The sequence below is a fragment of the Cynocephalus volans genome, chromosome 12 (assembly GCF_027409185.1).
Source record: "Cynocephalus volans isolate mCynVol1 chromosome 12, mCynVol1.pri, whole genome shotgun sequence".
NCBI lineage: Eukaryota > Metazoa > Chordata > Mammalia > Dermoptera > Cynocephalidae > Cynocephalus > Cynocephalus volans.
In genome coordinates this window covers 62,760,968-62,779,903 of record NC_084471.1, presented here as the reverse complement: position 1 = coordinate 62,779,903, position 18,936 = coordinate 62,760,968, and the positions used below count along the sequence as shown (strand labels likewise).

The 18,936-nt window shown below is 41.2% G+C and overlaps 1 protein-coding gene across 18 annotated transcripts in view; it reads right to left on the bottom strand.

Annotated features, from left to right (window-relative positions):
* The window catches only part of R3HDM2 (R3H domain containing 2), a 147,513-nt gene that overhangs the window by 19,381 nt on the left and 109,196 nt on the right, over positions 1–18,936 (bottom strand). For 10 of the 18 annotated variants that reach the window (XM_063076270.1, XM_063076268.1, XM_063076271.1 and 7 more), the window contains 10 exons: positions 18,441–18,567; positions 16,739–16,817; positions 16,025–16,084; positions 15,317–15,457; positions 14,817–14,925; positions 12,005–12,100; positions 7,323–7,354; positions 7,171–7,224; positions 2,710–2,942; positions 417–610 (listed from right to left, as the gene is read on the bottom strand). In XM_063076270.1, coding sequence (XP_062932340.1) covers positions 417–610; positions 2,710–2,942; positions 7,171–7,224; positions 7,323–7,354; positions 12,005–12,100; positions 14,817–14,925; positions 15,317–15,457; positions 16,025–16,084; positions 16,739–16,817; positions 18,441–18,567 — 1,125 coding nt within the window. The remainder of the gene's footprint in view (positions 1–416; positions 611–2,709; positions 2,943–7,170; positions 7,225–7,322; positions 7,355–12,004; positions 12,101–14,816; positions 14,926–15,316; positions 15,458–16,024; positions 16,085–16,738; positions 16,818–18,440; positions 18,568–18,936) is intronic. The other 8 variants (XM_063076275.1, XM_063076281.1, XM_063076277.1 and 5 more) reach the window with 4 other exon arrangements.

Genomic DNA, 18,936 nt, shown 5'->3' with positions numbered 1-18,936 from the left:
TGTGATCTTTTCAAGTTCCACGTATGGATACAGTGAGCAAAATTATCTTGCTAATTACACACGATGTAGAGGGAGATGGGGTATAGCAGAAATGTGGTGTGGGGTAAAAGATCCCACTGACAATTCTCAGGAAGAAGAATAAGAAATATAAAGCGCAAAAAAAAAAAAAATAAAAAAAAAAAAAGAAAGAAATATAAAGCAAAAAACTCCCAGGCTGACTCTATTAAGAGTACTTTAGCCAAACCTTTGCCCTTACCCTTCTCTCTCCATAACTAACAAATGAGAAACAGGGGAAGGAGTGGCATGTCTCCAAAAACTGATCCTTCCTGCCACCCACAGCCCAAGAGACATGACTGTACCTCCAGAGCTTGCTTGAATCAGAGTGGAGGGGGCTCTGACACTGAGTGGTGACTCACCTGTGAGATCATGTGATTATTCAAGGGTGGCTGCTGCTGAGGCGTGGGTGGGAGAGCAGGAAGTTGTTGCTGCTGTTGCTGTTGCTGTTGCTGTTGCTGCTGCTGCTGCTGCTGGGCAGTACAAGGGAGAAGGCCCCGGACAGACTGGGATGAGGTGACCTGGGTGCACACTTCTGGGGCACCTAGGGCCATACCTAAGGGAAAGAGGAGACCCACAGAAGTTCTAAGCATAAGCCATGAACATACTACCACCCCTGAAGACCCCAGTTGCAGGGCTTAACTTTTTCCTTGCCCTTTCTCTTTATTCCCTTCTGTACATTTCCCCACTGTCTTTTGAAGATCAATGCAACAGCACAAATGCATTTCAGCTGCTTCAACGGTGGAAGTCCTCGTCTTAGCAGGTTTCTGCTTCCCAGGGACAGGAACTGCCTTGACTGTCAGAGTTTGGTTTTGGAAATGAACAAAATATAAGGCAGCTGAAGCACTTCCCCCAAAGAGCTTAGAATCTGTCCATCATGATTAGCTGAAAACATGAATGCTTACTTCTTGGGAAAGTACAGGTTACTAGTGCCTTAAGGGACCTATCTTCTCTTTGCTTTCTTCTCAATTTGCATCATCTCTTATAAAAGTTGCTGAGAAGGAAACCTTGCCTCTTCAGGCACACCCATGAGCACCTACATACACACAACCTTTACCCAACTTTTCCCATTTCTAGACTCTCCAAGGCATGCACATATTCACACAACATACTTTTAGTGAATATCTACTATGTGCCAGGCACTGTGCAATGAACTAAGGACACAAAGGTGACGGAACACAGTACTCGCCCTTAAGCAGCACAGGATCTTCTGATTGGAGATGGACATCCACACAACTATTACAATCTGATTAGGATAAGGGATACATCAGTGACATCAGCAAAGTTGTATGAAAGCAAAGATAAGGAGAAATAATTCCTGGGAAGGTCAGGGAAGGATTTAAAGAGAAGGTGACAGGAAAGATTGGTTTGAAGGATGAATAGAAGCTTGTCAGACTTATAGGGGACAAAGCTTATACCACATTCAAGAAATGGTTGGAGGAGGATGGATATCTGGAAATGAGATTGCAATGGCAAACCGGAGTCAGGAAGTTACACTATATTAGGTGATTTGGACTTTATTACACAGGCAATGCAGAAATATGAACTATTTAAGAGGGGACTGATGTGATTAGATCTGTTTTAGATTGGTAAACTGGCTCTAAAAAAAAAAGGGGTGTGAGAATGGAGCAGGGAGATCAGCTTGAGGGCTAGAGCCATTATTAAATAAATGAAAATAAAGGCTGGATTAAGGCAGAGGCAGTGGAATTAGAAAGGAGGTAACAGAGAAGGGCAAGGGCCAGCCCGTGGCTCACTTGGTAGAGTGTGGTGCTGATAACACCAAGGCCACGGGTTCAGATCCCTATATAGGGATGGTTGGTTAGCTCACTTAGGAGAGTGTGGTGCTGACAACACCAAGTCAAGGGTTAAGATCCCCTTACCGGTCATCTTAAAAAAAAAGAGAGAGAGAGAAGGGCAGTAGAGACCTAACAGTCAGAGAGGCAAGATCTTCACTACTGATGTTTACTGAGGACAAGACCTATAGAACTTCTGGTACGAGATTCAAGCAATTCTTCAGAGAAAGGAAGATGGTAAAATAGAGGTCCACTGGGTACAGAGAGCTAAATACCCCTCTGCTAACAGTATAGCAGGAATAGATGAAGAAGTTTATCCAGCAGATCAGGAGAGCTGAAGGATGGTTATAAAGTTTTCATGTGGAACACATAAGTGTCTGCTCCTTCCCAGTAACTAAGCTCCAGAGAAGCAGCCAGAGCAGCATCCCTCTAAGTTCCAGCCTACTGGCTACTACCAGTCAGTTGTTAAACAGCAAAACTCTAAAGGCTCCTTCTGTTCTACAAACCCTCTTTATAATCTCAAGGGACACAGAATGAAAGCAGCTATCATTTTCATCTTAGTATATAACCTGAACCTGGGTAGACAGGGATTCCCCACCTCAGTCAGAAATCAGATAAAATAATCTAATCCCACTGTTTTTTTTTTTTTTTCAGTCATGACAGAAGGTTTGAGAGAAAATCAGAGAAGGTACTAGATCCAAGAAAGGACAATAGATCCATCAAATTTTCTCTCACATGGCTGTGTTAGGTTTCCAGGAAAACTATATTGGGATAAGTGCTTTGTTAAAAGTAAATACTGATATTTCACAGAAGACAAGGAAGAAGGGATAGGAGTGATATGGAAGAAAAGAAGCTGTAGTACCTGGCCTGGATATCCTTCCTGCACTGCCACCTTTACTACTGCCAATGCTGTCACCTCGGGTGAGAATAGAGATTCCGCTGAAACTGCTGGCTTTGGTGACAGGGGGTCGCAAGCTCCGGATGGAGCCATCTGAGTCTGTGCTGCTCCAAGGCCGTGGCTCCAGGGATTTGAGTTCGCTGTCTGTGCTGCTCTGGCGACTGCTTGAGGTGCGGCTTAGCCCCTCACGGTTCCCCCTGCAGAGACCACAATGGTCAGAGCACCCCCCACCCACCACTTCAGCAGAAGGGCTAGGAGAGAGTTCATTTCTATTCTCTCAATAACAAAGAAGGGGTGAGGACTACGGCAAGGGTGGACACTGACTTCTTGTTAGTTGGCTGGCCAACTAAGACTTGATGGGAGCAGACAGAACAAGATCAAGTACGGTAACAAAGAGCACAGGGGCAAATCTGGAAGACAGTGCACTGGCAAGTAATTTAATACATCAGACCAGAGGTGGATGGGAAACCACATACATGATGCTGAGATTGGCTGTGGTCTCTTCCCCACCCCTGGTGGGGATCCCAGACATGCAGAAAATATTGGAGAGCAGAGGAGTACCAGCTCCTTCCAGGAGTTCTTAAAACAAAAGGACTCCTGGAAGTTACTATTACTAGAAGGCAGGACTAGCAAATGACATGAATAAATCCCACAACAGGGCTTCCACATAACATGTGTCTAAGCCAGCAGAGGTGCTGCTTATGGCCACCTTTCCAGGGGCTGGAAGAAGAGTACAGTGGGCTAATTAAAGGGCACTCTGGAAAACCCAGTCTGATAAACTGGATTTTGACCCAACATGTTTTGTGGAAGTTGGTGTCTGGGAACAATTAGTTCCAGGGTCTCTAAGGGCTGAAGTCCTCAGCAAGATCAAAAAAGTATGCCCTTGGGACTCAAAATGGCAAGGGGCAGGAGAGTTGATGGTGCCTAGTTGCCTCTATATTCATAATCCTATTGCCCTAGTCAAGGTACAAAGCTACTTAGAAAAGGGGTTCTTCCTATCTTATTTCACTCTGGAAACATCAGGGTTATCCTGATGTTATAACCACAGCCTGTGATTATAAATAGCTGTACACCTCAAGATATTCAAGTTTCGCCTGAAAGTTCTGTCTTGCTGAGCTCTTACTGCTCCTTAACCAAAAAGCAACAAAGGACCAGGAATTTTTCTTTCATACTTCCCACCTCCAATAATAATGATCTTAGAAACAAAATGACAACAATTACAAAGATTTTGATATGTACACTGGGGGGCAATTAAGCAAAAATTATAGTAGCTTGGGCTCCTTCCTTTTCACCACCATCCCAGTAAAAGCAAATAGAAAAACAAACATCCCGATCCCATTAGCTAATCCAAAGGCACCAGGCTCAGAGTTATTCTAATAAAGAAAGGCATTTTTCTTAAAGGGGTTAATATTAAATAAAACACCTTTCTTTATTAGAATACTTACTCCAAAGGCACTGTAGAGAAAATGGGGAAAATACATGCTAGGGTCACGTTTTTAGCCAAGCCAACTATGGTGGGCTAAGAACATACTGGACTGGCACAGCTGGTTAGGAACATAATTCTTCTCTAGAACCCCAAGTAGATGTCTGTATATATAACCTCAATGCTTCTCTCTATATAGTTAGAATACATGATTGGAAAATATTCCTGTTTCCCCAAAACTTTATCCCTTTCTCTTGGGATGTCAAAAGTAGAATGGGAAACAAGAAAGAAGTGCAAATCAGGGATTCTCCAGGAATAGAACCAGATCTGAAGTGTGAGCCAATAGTTCTGCCTCAGTGGATAAGGGCAAGTATACCAAGAGGACTCAATAAAAAAGGCATCTGTTCGTGGGACAAGGGAATATACCAGTGGCAATGGATGAGGCTGCTCATTACACATTAGAGCTTGAATTTTGCAAGACAAGTCCTAATGGCCTTTTCCACCTAAATCAAACACTTTTCTGTCTATTAGAACAATCCTGGCATGTACTTTCTCTTGCTACCAGAGGCAGACAGTGAACAAGGCAATGTTAAACCAAATACCTTGGGAAGCCAGGGCCAAAACGGCAGTACTTCTGTACTCATCCAGTTTCCCCAAGACAGTGATGGCCAAATGTTCAAAATGTAGATTTTCTGATGATCTTCTGACTAACCTGGATTAGTACATTACTCCCCTGAGAGTTAGAGAATCTAGGTTGAGTCTTAGCAGGAAAGAGATCTGTTTTCCGTCTCTACAAACAGAGCTAATCTCTAGTCATGTCTTTTTACTTCACTAAAAATACAAATAAGGTAATTAGGGAAAGCCACTCAGATTCAATTCTGAGCACTGGACTGGGTTGTGTGTATGTTAAGAGAGATGGCAGTAAAGGACAAAGAACATTCACACCTTATACTCCTGTAAAATTAGAGATGATTTAGTTTTTACAAGTAGATTTAGTGCTGGCAAAAAGTCCAGTTCACTGGGTCTGGGTTTTGGGTAGACAGCCCTGTGGAAGACGTGACATCAGTAAGCCTCACTGTTACTTATTTATCAACGGATTATAATCTTCCAAAGAACTGAGAAGTTGCCATAGTTACTGACAAAGTAGATGATGGAATTTGGTGTACTGATATTCATTTCAGAAATATAAACTGGGGCAGAAAAGTATAAAGCAGTTAGAGAAGATCAGCTTCTAAACATTAGAGTTCTGGACTAGTATCCAAATAGGGGAAGAAGTTACCCCCTTAAGAGTCCATGACTTTAGATGACCTAGATTTTTACCAAAGCTCAGTCTGAAAAGCAGCAGCTTAAAAGGAGGTCTAGAGAGGGCTGCAACTGCTCACTAGATCCTTCAAACAATTATCTGCACAGTTTTATGTAGTTTGATGCTCCACAGTACTAATAAGAGCATCATTCTTAGCAGTAAATCTGAATTAGGGCTCCAAATAGAACACTACTCAGAGAGGAAGGGCTGACATTTGTATAGAGCTGGTATGGTATAGTGAAAAGAACACTGGACAAGGAATCAGCTCCAGTTTTGCCACTAATAGCCGTGTAAACTTGGGCTATCCACTTAATCTCTCTGCTTCTGTTTTCTTAGATGTAAACCAGCTGACTAAATCAGGATGTTCAGAGAATTGAATCAGAAAAAGTATACCTTGGCAAATGTTAAGCACTGTGCATTAACTCACAAAGGTGTTAGTTTAAAGCTCCTATTTATCCTAGGCATTCTGGGATGATCTATTACCCTGAAGTGTAGACTATGAAGCAGACATTTTATTTTTTTTAATGGGTGGGGAAGGGGGTCTACCTATCTCTACCACCACCACCAATGCAAAGCCCTTTCAGCCAGGGATTTTCAGATGGACCTCAGGGTGGGACAGTCTAGGAAGAAAGAGTACAGAGAGATGGAACGTCCTCCATTCTAAGAATAGGAAATCTCACTATCTCAGTTTCCACATGGTTTAACTAGCTTTAGAAAGGACAATAAGGAAGGAACAACTAAAGTATCAGGAATGAGATCTCTAATTTGAGATCTCTTTTTAGTCACAAAGTCCCTATTAAAGTTTAGGATTTAAAAAAGACAGAAATCCTTTGGAAAGGGTCAGACATTAATTCTAGTGTTAAATACTCAGGTTCTCTATACTCTATAGTTTTTTCTATTGGCATAACGGAAAGAATATACTTAAAATGAGTTGGCACCAGGACAGGGGCCTAAAAGTAGTACTCCTCTCACCACTGCCTTGTATTATCCTCTGGGGTGAAACTGAGAGACTGAAATGAAAGGGAAATTCTTATGATTGCCTTGTGGGAAAATGGAGAATATTGGGCACTGGGGAAGTTAATAGAGCAGCTTTCACCAGTATTAAAAGCAAGTCATGGACAGTTATATAGAGAACATGCTCTAAGCTCATTCTAAGGCAGACAGGTCCCTTTAGGTCCTTTCTGAGGTCATCTTACACATTACATTGTCTCAAAGAGGAAACTACATAGAGGTGTTTGTACATGTGTTTATATGTGTATATGTACTATTTTTTCTTAAAGACACAAAACATTTCCAATGCTAGGTCAGGGAAAAACTGTCTACATCTTTCCATAGATTCAGAAAAGGTAGCCAGAAGACACCCATTCTTTTACCTTACTTATAAATATAAGCTTGAATCAAAAATGCCCAATTCCAGCAAACTTCTGAGAGGGAGCAGTACCTATCCCAGACACACCTATTTGGTTCCCTTTACTACCTATTCAAGACTCAAAATGAAATCAGCAATAATAAAAATGAAGTCATTGAGCAGGAGCCATTTTTTTTTTTAATGGGGACAAATATCCAATATTGCAGAAACCACAAATTGAATTATTCCACAAGCAGCCATGCATGGAGCAAACCCACTCCGCTGAAAAAAATACAGCAAAACAAATAAAATTAAAAATAAAAAGGAGAAATAGAGATCACACAGAGGTACCTAAAAATCTGCCTTCTCTTGTGAGAGCTAGAAGAAAAGGCTTCTTTGGAGAGTCTGTTGGTTAACATCAAAGAAAAGCATCATTATAGGATTATATTAACCTCACTGACAAAGCTTAATAAGAAGCAGGGAACATGCTAAGTGGTACTAACCTGATGTCATTTAGATATCCGTTCTGGCCAGTCTAGGTGAAGGGGAGAAAATGGAAAATAACTTATAAGAAAACAGCATGGCATAACCAAAAAGGATGTCCATGATGCTATGAATACCCAAGGTCCTCAAACCAAAGCTCACCCCACCATCAGGGAGAGAGGGAGCAGGGACAGATGACCCACCCCCACATATCCCATCTGACTTCTCACCTTTAATGGGAAAGAGCATTCAGTGTTTTTAGGCTTCCCATAGAGTGTTTTTAAAAAGAGAGGTTGGTAAAGGTAGGAGTACAGAAAGGAGGAAGAGGAAAGTATTAACCTAATTATTATTTCCTTTTTAGCTCTAAGTTTATTGCTCTAAAAGTAAGCTGAGAGTAATAATTGGTGTGCTTGGTCCTAAAGAGTATGTTCAAAAGAAAGGAAAAGGGAGACAAGAGAAAAAAATACTTCATTTTTCAGAAATTATCTTCAATTGCTATTCTACTTCTGTCCTGTACACTGGCCAAAATGAAAGACATTCTGACCTGAGACCCAAGGAGCTGGGATATTGGGGAAGCACATACTTTTCAGAGCCTAGAAAAAAATGAGAAAATTAAAAGCCTAAAACATTCCCTTTGGGGATCATTTCCTGACAAAGCCACTGAGCTGAGTGAAGTGAGCATTGTGGTGGACTCCCAAGCCTTAGAAAAAGGTAACACAAGTGTCCAGCTGCTGAGCAGAGTGAGCTCCACACAGAGCAGAGTCTATGTTGGGAAGCTTTCCCAATACACAGCTCAGATTCCAGAGAAGGCTGCAGCAGCAGCATTTCCATCCAAACACCCTTCTTGCCACTTCCCTTTCTTTTTGGCCTGTCTCCTGCCCCCATCCTCAACCCCCAAAACTAGAACTCCACCCTTAATCAACTCCTTTTGACTGGCCAGGCTACTTTCCACATGGAATCTCTGGAGTATGATGGGCTGTGGCCATTTTTCTTGTCTAGACCTTCTGAGATTCCCGATGTCTCTACCACGACAAGAGTTAGGAAGTGCTGAAATGAAAGTGATAAATCCACAAGGATTTAACAAAGAATACATATATTAGTAGAGGCTTGAGAGACTAGAAATCAGGAGAAAAAAGGAGAGAAGAGGTAACTTTGCCTTTGTTATGGTAGGTAGATATATTCCAGTGTTGTTGGTAATTAGTCCCAATACCCTATAAAAGATGCCTCTACTTTTAGAACATCTGTGGATTTTCTGATGGCTGGCATGGTGGGGCAGTCATTTTTAATGTGTCAGTGAAGCAGAGGAGCACATCACAGATAGTCAGACAGGCTATGATGTCACTGGTACTTCTTAAAGACCCCAGAGCAGAGCAAACTATTGGGTAGTAGTTTACATTAGAGGTCAAAAGCACGAACTCTGGAGCCATACTACCTGAATTCAAATACCAGCTCTTTTGCTAACTAGCAGTGTGACCTTAGGTGGTTACTTAACCTCTCTATGCCTCAGTTCCTCATTTATAAAATGGGGAAAATAATATAACCTACCGCCACAAGTCTCATGTGAGGATTAAAGTGCACAAAACAGTGCCTGAAAGACACAAGGGGTCTTCAGAAAGTTCATGTTAGGATTAGTATTATCTTTTCATTCCATTTTTCCACTAACTTTTTGAAATACCCTTGTATAAGTGTTTGCTATTATTTTCACCAACTTTCTCTTCTGTCCACAATTTGGGGTTATCACTGGTCACAGTTCCAAAGAATAAGAGCTAAAAGCTACGGTATGACAACTCTCAGTACAAATGACATCTCTCCTCTCAATCCACCCAAGTGGTTTGCAGATAAAGGTAGTACCCTTTTTGGGCCATGGTTGGATAATTTGGAAGATGGACTTTCCTGGCTGAGAAATGAAGTCTATATAAACAGAAGGTAAGAAAATTCCTTCTCCTTGGACTTTGGGCCAGAAGGCTTGTCATATATGGATCTGCAGTGAGGCTCCCTGGAAGCATTTGCATCTCCTGAGACAATGGAGAAAGTACATTGAGGAGTTCAGTTTTTAGTTGGAGACAATATGAGGGAACTTCAAAAAGTGTGTGGGAAAATGGAATTAAAAGATGAAAATAAAAAATATAAACTGTACTTCTCAAAATAAGCTCCATCAAGTTCAAGACACTTTTGTAAGCAATAATACCAGTCATTTAGTCCATCCCTAAATAACTGAGGGTCCTGGGAATGCAGCCTTTTTTCAGATTGTTAACTAAAGAAAAAATGACTGAAAATTGGGTGAATAAAATTTTTTTTAATATTAGGAAACAAAAAGAAGTCAGGAGTCAAATCAGGACTATAAGGTGGATGCCTGATGATTATGATTTCCCATCGAAACTCTTGCAAAATTGCCCTTGTTTGATGAGAGGAATGAGCAGGAGCAATGTTGTGGTGGAGAAGGTCTCTCTTGTGAAGCTTTCACTAAGGCTTTCTGCTAAAGCTTTGGCTAACTTTCTCAAAACACTCTCATAATAAGGAGACGTTACCATTCTTTGATCCTCCAGACATTTAACAAGCAAAATGCCATGAGCATCCCAAAAACCTGTCATCATGACCTTTGCTCTTGACTGGTGGACTGGACTATTTCCACCTCTTGGTGGCCACTGCTTTGATTGTGCTTTGTCTTCAGCATCATACTGATAAAGCCATGTTTCATTTCCTGTTACAATTCTTTGAAGAAATGCTTCAGGAACTTGTTTAAAATTTCCATTGAAAGTTCTGCTTATCTGCAGCTGATCTGGGCGCAACAGTTTTTTTTTTTTTTTTTTTTTTTTTTTTAAAAGATGACCGGTAAGGGGATCTTAACCCTTGACTTGGTGTTGTGAGCACCACGCTCAGCCAGTGAGCGAACCGGCCATCCGTATATGGGATCCGAACCCGGGGCCTTGGTGTTATCAGCACCGCACTCTCCCGAGTGAGCCACGGGCCGGCCCTGGGCGCAACAGTTTTGGCATGCATTGAGTAGAAAGCTTGCTCAACTGTAATTTTTCAGTCAGAACTGTGTAAGTTAAGCTGAACCAGTTGAGATGTCTATGGTGCTGACTATTGTTTTTTCTGTTAATCGTTGGTCATCTTCAATTAGGGCATGAACAAGATTAACTTTTTCTTGCAAGTTGATGTGGATGGTCTGCTGCTGCAGGCTTCATCTTCAACATTGTCTCATCCCTTCTTAAGACAAGTTATCCATTTTTAAACTACTGATGTCTTTAGGGCACAGTCCCCAAAAACGTTTCATAAAGCATCAATGATTTTACCATTCTTCCACCCAAGCTTCACCATTTTGACGTTTGTTTTTGCTTTAATTTTAGCAGAATTCACGTTGCTCTGATAGAGCTCTTTTCAAACTGATGTCTTATCCTCTTAGTGCCTCAAACTAGATCCTGTTCAGACATGTTATAATGAATTAGTATGATTTTATTCTGTTGCAAAAAAATTTTTGAAATCCATGCATAATTTTTTCATACTATGCATTTTCCATGAACTTTTTGAAGACCCCCAGTATTTTTTTTTTTTTTTAAAAGATGACTGGTAACGGGATCTTAACCCTTGGTGTTGTAAGCACCACGCTCTCCCATGTGAGCTAACTGGCCATCCCTATATAGGGATCCGAACCTGTGGCCTTGATGTTATCAGCACCGCACTCTCCCGATGAGCCACGGGCCAGCCCTGACCCCCTGTATTTTTCTCAGGGAGATGACAAGGAAAAGATATACAATTTTTTTTTTGTCTTACTGAGAGAGGGGAGAATGAGGGAATGGGAGGAGAGTAGTGTTCATCTAAATATATTGATTAAAACTGACTATCTTTTGACAATGAAGAGAGAGTGGCTTTCCCTCCTTTGTTCCTAACCTGATTGTGAGATGGTGCTGCTAGCTGAATCCTGGAAATTTGTTTTTCTGTTGACTACCTATACCCTTTCCTGAATTTCTGCTATACTTCTCTTCAATCTGGTAGCCAAAGGCAACCATATACAGGGGTACCAAGTATATTTGATATGGCCCACAATGCTTAAGAATAAAGTTGTCTAAAGTGATTCACATTACTTTTTGGTTCATGGAGCCAGTCCTGTTCTAGGAAGCAAGATAAGAATTATAGGAAGAAAGAGACTTCCTATCAGTTAGAGACTGGAGGGAATAGTGTACCCTCTGTGCATGTAGAACGTGGAATTTGCAGAGGATGGATGCCAGACCTGTGCTCTAACAATCACCAACATATCCTAAAAGTGAGGCTGGTCAAATAAGATGAATGTATAGCCTGTGTGGACAGTAAGTCTTCCACTTAGAAACAAAGATGCCTAAAATGGATAGTGGGAGTAAAAGAGGGTAAGCAGGAGGAGGTTTGACAGGCAAGATTCAGGGCCCTTCCATAAGCCCTGCCAAAACCATTTCTATTTTCAGTCTAGTCATATTTACCAAATTCAGCCACTCCAAGTTTTAGTTCTCTATGTATACCATATGGCAGAATGTATTAAAAATAATACAAATAAAAATCTGCAGCTTCCCAATAAGCCACATGTAATTTTAGAGATCAAATCCGGGGCTGGCTGATGTTGGTTTAAAAAAAAAACCCAAAAACATTTATGGAAGGTTCAATCCATTCACAGTTCCAAAGATTAAGAGCTAAAAGCTATGGGCTGACAACTCTCAGAAGCTACACTTACCTCTCGGGCAAATATTCTCTCTCGGACCCTTTGATATTCCTCCTCTCTCTCTTCTATTGACTTGCTCCTCCTTCCATCCTGCAATGGAACTCTGATCTAGATCGATGAGCAGAATTAATCTAGTTAAGTTCTCCTCGTACTGCAAGCTCACTGCACACCAGCAAGGAAGAGAAACCGGGAAAGTTTATAGTTGCCATCAAAAAAATGGGAAAAAAAAAAAAAGAAATAAAAATTCCAGTTCTGGACAGGTTTCACTGGGTACATCTGACCATGCAGTTTGGGAGATCAGTTTTTCTGGATGGTTGGGAACTCTCCATCTCTCCACCCTCCACCCCCCACAACACAGAGTACCAAGAACAACTACTATTTCTAAAGATTAGGTTGCTTCCCTGTAGTAATCAGGTACTCTTCAGTCAGTAAGGATCAAGAAAATAGCCCTGGGAAAATAAACAACATTGCTTTAGAGGGAGAGCAAAGGATAGAAGGACGCTAGAGAGGGAGAAGAAACAGAGGAGGAGGTTTACAGAACTAGCATTTTATTCCTTCTTTAGTTACTAACGCCATGGCCTGAAGACCAAAGGCATACACAGCTCAGCAAAGAGGGCCTTGGGAATGAAATCCCAAGGGCGAAGCTAAACCCAAAGTCTAAGCATTTTTCTTCATCTTACCTATAGCAACTGAAGGGAGGTAAGAAGAGACAGAAATTACAGAAATAGGGAAGAAGAAAGAGAACAGCAACACAAAGAGGAAAGAAAAAAACAGAACAGAAAGATGGGCAGAGAAAAGAACAGACAAATAAGGTATAGTAGAGGGAGGAGAGAGACAGAGATAGAAAGGGAAAAGAAGGAAATGGAGGATAGAGAACTTTATATTCTCTGAAAAATGTAGTGAGGTTACTAGAAGGGATGGCTGGGCAGATCACCACCTCTGACTAGCCTACCATCTAACTCCTCATCACTGTCCTTTCCTTTCTTGGCCTGTGATTTGTGAATCCTGTCCTGGGCAGGGGGTAGCAGAGTATCCTTTTCCATACTGCTCTTGAATGCAAGGAGCTCTGAGGCAAAAAAAACTCATCAAATGAATGGCACCAGGTTTTAAAGGATTCTGACCTTGAATCCAGAGGCTTTGAAAGCTTCAGATAAAGCAATCAAAAAGACTGCTCCTCCAGGCTGATCTTCCTGATCTTGACCAATCTCCAAAGGTAGCCACAACTTCAGGAGTATCAACTTTGACTAGATTTAGTTTTCACTAGCCCTAAAAACCTAAATTCTACACAATGTCATTTTACAAATTCCATTCCAAGAAGACACAGGACCTCAAGGAGCTATATTGTCATCAGCCCCCAGCAGTGGCAAACCAATGGCAGACAGAAAGAGCATAATCGGATTTGAGGTCAGGCAGGATCTCAGCTCTGCCACCTCCCAGTAATGTGACATTAGGCAAGTAACTTAACATCTCTTAGCCTCAGTTTTCTTATTGTAAAGTGGAGCTAATAACTCCCATCTACACTGGGTTGTGGAGAAGATTAAAAGAGATAATGCATATAACATGTTTAGAGCCTGGTTCAGGGAAAACACTCAATAGAAGAGCAACTGCTATGCTTATTATTATTATCACAGACAGAAAATACACAGAGCCTACCCTATTATGGATCAAACCTGAAGGTGAGAGATGAAAAGTTTACAATAGGGACAGATTCTACTTCGCCCCAATGTGCCTACAGGCCTGAATAATTCCTGATCCACAGAAAAAGGGTTTTGGGAAAATGGAGAGAAGGGCATCAGGATGGAAAGGCTCTTTCTTGTTTTTTAGATTTTGTCTTTTGTATGTTTCTTAGTTTTCAATCAGACCCAACATGTTTGTCCACAATAGATAATGGCACTTTTCTCAAAAGGACTCCCTCAAATACTCAGGTAGCAAGCAGGAAAGGTCCTGGTCTCAAGACTATTTAATCTCCCAAGAAAACTAATTTTGACTCTAGAGGTAAAATATTATTGTAGTTATCATTAATTAGCAAGACTCATATTGGCTCTACCCAACCATACTCTTCAAATCTAATCTAATCCTTTTTGGAGGCTAAGCAGAATCAGGCTAGATCTAAACTCTCTATTTAGCTAGGAAAACTAACCCCCAAACAATCACTTACTATCTAAAGAGTGGACAGCCAAGCTCATAAATGAAGGGATGGGACAGGTTGCTTATTTCTTTTTCCCACAATAGTGGATCACAAAAGGGATACTGCCAGAGGTTCCCAGCATCAAAAGTCAAATTAACTCACTCACCTTGGTGGCAGGAGTTGGGAAAAGATTAAGGAGTTTGCAGAAAGTGATCAGAAACACCTTTATAATTAGGTAAATTAGATCACAACTATGCCAGTTCAACTCTAGCCTTGAGCTAGGATAAGAGTGGAAGTGAGATAAAGTAGCTTTTGGTGGTTCCCAAAGAAATCCCTAACTATTAAAGAAAAAAAGAATGAAACCATCAGCTAGATCAAGGCTGAGGCAGGGAGGGTCCTTGCTTTGTCCAAAATGATGTGGAGTTAGAAGTCAGTGGCAGACCCAAGGAGTTCTAGGCCAAATGAGATCACCCAGCAAACCTCAGCACCATGTCTCTCTGGGGCTAAGAGGGTGGCATCCAGCTCCACAAGTATAGTCAGTCCTCAACATTAGGCCAAAGCCAACTCGGTATAACTCAGTATACTTTTCCATACTAAGATATTTTCAGTTTTCTCCATCCCACAAAAATTCTTCTCCCTTCCCAGTTTCTCTTATTGCAATCTCTCTCTATAGGTCAACCCCTTTCCATCCTTCACCTGGTTATCATCTCGGTCCATACTGGCATCATCTCTCTTGAGAATGAATCTCTGCTGAAATTCTGTATTCTTCTCATCCTTTATATGTTCTGAGAACCTCTGTTCAGGGCTGGGATTTGGAGAGAAATGTGGAAAGAAGGGAGTAAAGAGACCCTTTTGTTAGGAAGGAGACCTCCTAGGCAGTTCTCTTAAATTCCACAACTCCTACTCAGGGAATTTCTGGAGTCGGACAGCAAAAATGTCACATGAACGTTGTAATGAAATCCTCAGGATCTGTTCTTTATACATCTATAACTTCTCTTCCTTCAAAGTTATATCTATCCTACCAGTGAAAGTTAAGAGAGGATAGGGCCAGTCTTTATCTCAGGAAGAGTAGGAATTAATGATATAACCCCACCCATTCCATTCCCCAGAAGAGATATCTTGATGCTACACATTCCTCTTCCACCCCAGCAGGTTATCCTGGGAAAGTCTTCCCAATCCATGGTTTCTTCCCTTACATTCTTGTGTTACTGGTTTTGTTGATGATGACAGCTTTCCCAGTTTGATCAACATTGTGGTCCATCCCAAAATAGGCAGCTACCCGGTGTAACAGCATCCGGTGATATGAGGTCATCTGAGGGAACTTCTTGAACTGGTTACTGAAGGGGAAACCCAGGGCAAAAAAGTGAAATAAGGCAAACGACAGCAATAACAGCCAATTATAACTTTTCTTAATGAGTGTCTGAAGTGGAGAACTTCTTAGGAGAAACAGACATATTATAAAGATAGATATTTACTCAAAGGGAACCAAAAGGTTTCTCTCAGCTTCTTTATCTATAGTATTTTGCAGATCCCTCTGACCCACTATCCTCATTAAGACTACTTCTTAAGCTCTAGGTCTCTCCTACGTGGATGATATTCAACAAAGAAAAAAGGGAGAAATTTAAGAATACTAAAATCTGGGACAAAGGCTAGCTACTAAAAAGATATGAATTCCTTTTCAACTCAAGTCTATGCAATAACTTAAAAACCTCACTTTGTTTTCACACGTATACTTTTTAATCCATTCTGATTTCTCTCTAACTCCTTTTGCTCCCCAGTGAGTAATTACTTCAAAATTCACACTTTCAGGGAAAGACAAAAGAGGGATGTCCTACAATTGTACCTAAATTTCTCTCCAGTGCCCCCTCCCACCTCTAAATGTGTATTTTATACAAGTAACTTACTTGTTGTCATTAATAAATTCCAGAATCTCCTGTTCTAATTTTAGCAGCATCATTCTGTCCCTGTTTAAAAAAGATTAAAAAAAAAACAAAACAAAAAGCAGCCCTCCCATAGACATTGAAAGCAGGGATTGAAAACACAACTTGTTCACTACAGAAGCTGAAGGGAGGGATATTTCCAAACCCCAATAATGGACTGTAATGCAAGGGCTACTGTCTCACTAGCCTATCCTATGGTATTCCGAAAAACAATCCAAATATACTTGCAGATCTCTCTTAATCATGTACTTTATTATTCATATCACAAATCTAATTCTGTTAGTAGCATAGTCATATAAAGAAATACTTTATGCTTATGAATCTAATCATTATTTTACACTCCCCCTGGTAATTTACAGAATTTTAAAGCAATTATTATGTACAAATCAATTATTTTTTCTTTTGTGCTTTTTAATCAGTGTACTCTCAAGCCTTCATTTCTTTGCCTCTGCATTCTTCTTCCACAGAATTTTTCTCAACTCTTCTGAAAGCAGAAAGCTCAGTGTGAGGGTATTCTGAATCCCTCACAGAATATAAAATCACACTTGACAAATATTGGGGGGAGGGAGGATGGGCATCTTAGAGTCTAATAATGAAAAAATTCTGGGAAGCTGCTTGGCCTCTTAGAATCCTGCTGGCCCCTATCTTCTTTCCCTCTTAAACAAATCATGTTATTACCTTGGGTTCTTTTTCAGTGTATTTACAAGAAATTCATGTAGGTCAATTCCAGTGGAGTCCGTATATTCTTGGCTGGAATCTAGAACCACCACAACAAAAGAAATTTAAAATAAATGAAACTGCATGGTATCTAATCCCAAGCAGAAGCCCACAACCTAATCAGGAGAGATGAGAATAGGAAAATAGAATCAAACTTCAGGAGTTTTAGCATAAAATCCAGAATAATCTTGACTTCCCAGCCCCACAAAATTCCCCATCACAATGACAGAAGGAAGAATCTGGGCCATAGTGTTACATCAATATTACACTGAAAACCCACCTATCATCAATAAGTTTCTACTAGGGCCGGCCCATGGCTCACTTGGGAGAGTGCAGTGCTGATAATACCAAGGCCACGGGTTCAGATTCCTATATAGGGATGGCCAGTTAGCTCGCTTGGGGGAGCGTGGTGCTGACAACACCAAGTCAAGGGTTGCGACCCCTTATCGGTCATCTTTAGAAAAAAAAAAATGAATAAGTTTTTACTGAATGTCCTGATAAAAACAAAGTAGATTTCATTCTAGTTAAGGAAAATAAATTCCACGTAAGGGCAATCAGGGCTGAATTTTCTAGAATCTCAGTAAATATGCCCAAATATTATTTTTAATCCCGTGGTTGCCTTTTCTTGTAAGCTATCATTCTTATGGACTATGTCTTTTTGCTACCAGCTTAAGAATTTAAAACAAAAGAGAGTCTGGGGTCAGCCTGTGGCTCACTTGGGAGAGTGTGGTGCTGATAATACCAAGGCCATCGGTTCAGATCCCTACATAGGGATGGTTGGTTAGCTCACTTGGGAGAGCATGGTGCTGACAACACTAAATCAAAGGTTAAGATCCCCTTACCGGTCACCTTTTTAGAAAAAAAAAAAAAGAGTCTAATAATTAGAGGCAAATGTGTATCTTTTTTTTTTTTTTTTTTAAAGATGACCGGTAAGGGGATCTTAACCCTTGGTCGGTGTTGTCAGCACCATGCTCAGCCAGTGAGCCAACCGGCCATCCCTATATGGGATCCGAACCCATGGCCTTGGTATTATCAGCGCCACACTCTCCCGAGTGAGCCACGGGCTGGCCCCTTTTTCTTTTCTTTTCTTTTTTTTTTTTGTGACTGGTAAGGGGATTGCAACCCTTGGTGTGGTGTTGCCCACACCGTGCTCAGCCAGTGAGCGCACCGGCCATCCCTATATAGGATCTGAACCCGCAGCCTTGACGCTCCCAGAGCTGCCGCGCTCCCAGAGCCGCGGTGCTCCCAGCGCCGCACTCTCCCGAGTGAGCCACAGGGTTGGCCCTATCATTTTTTAAAAAAGAAATCACTCCAGCCATCTCAAAAACAAAATATAAATGGTATCTGGAGGATCAGCTACTAGTGATTATTTATGTCATCACTTATTCCAGAGCACAAATGAAATCAGAATCGTCTATACTGTCCTCCCATGGGTAGTGTCAGTATAGATGGAGTAGTTCTCTGTGGCATGTGAGCCCCTAAGGCAGGGTTGGTTAAAGAAGCAAAGAAAGCAACCTAGTGTGACCTCCCAAAGAAACCAAGTCAGCACGACACTATGAAATATTGGGCCAGTGAGGCCAGTGGGTGCCAGGCTTCAGGATGGAAGGAAAGGGCACTGCAAAGACAGGTCCTAGGCTAGATGAAACACAGGGGAAGTCTTTACCTCTGGACAGCATCTTTCTTGGGACCTTTTCTTTGTTTTTGTCCTTGTCTTCCTTTTCGGAGACATCTTTTGTGGACTTTTCTTCCTCCTTGTCAGAGGGGCAACTGATGTGCAACTGAATTAAATCCTCAAACAAAGGGAAAGGGAGATATAATCAAAAAGGGGAAAGGATTTTAACTAGGTTGCCTGGTTAGTTCAGTTGGTTAGAGCACAGCCTTCTAACACCAAGGGTTCGGTTTCCTGTACTGGCCAGCCACCAAAAAAAAAAAAAAAAAAAGGACTTTAACTCTCTTGTAGCTCCATTGGAAACTCAAAGAAAGCAAATCTTGGGGTGGCAGCTTTCTCTTATAGAAGAGTATATTTTATTAATTAAATTGTGTTAGTTTTCGTTCCACCAAGAGGATAGAGGCCAAGTTTTTTCTGCCAGCAATTACAGGCTACTAAATGGATAGCTCAAGTTACACTGGCTGTTTTTGGCTTAGGAATTGGATGGAAG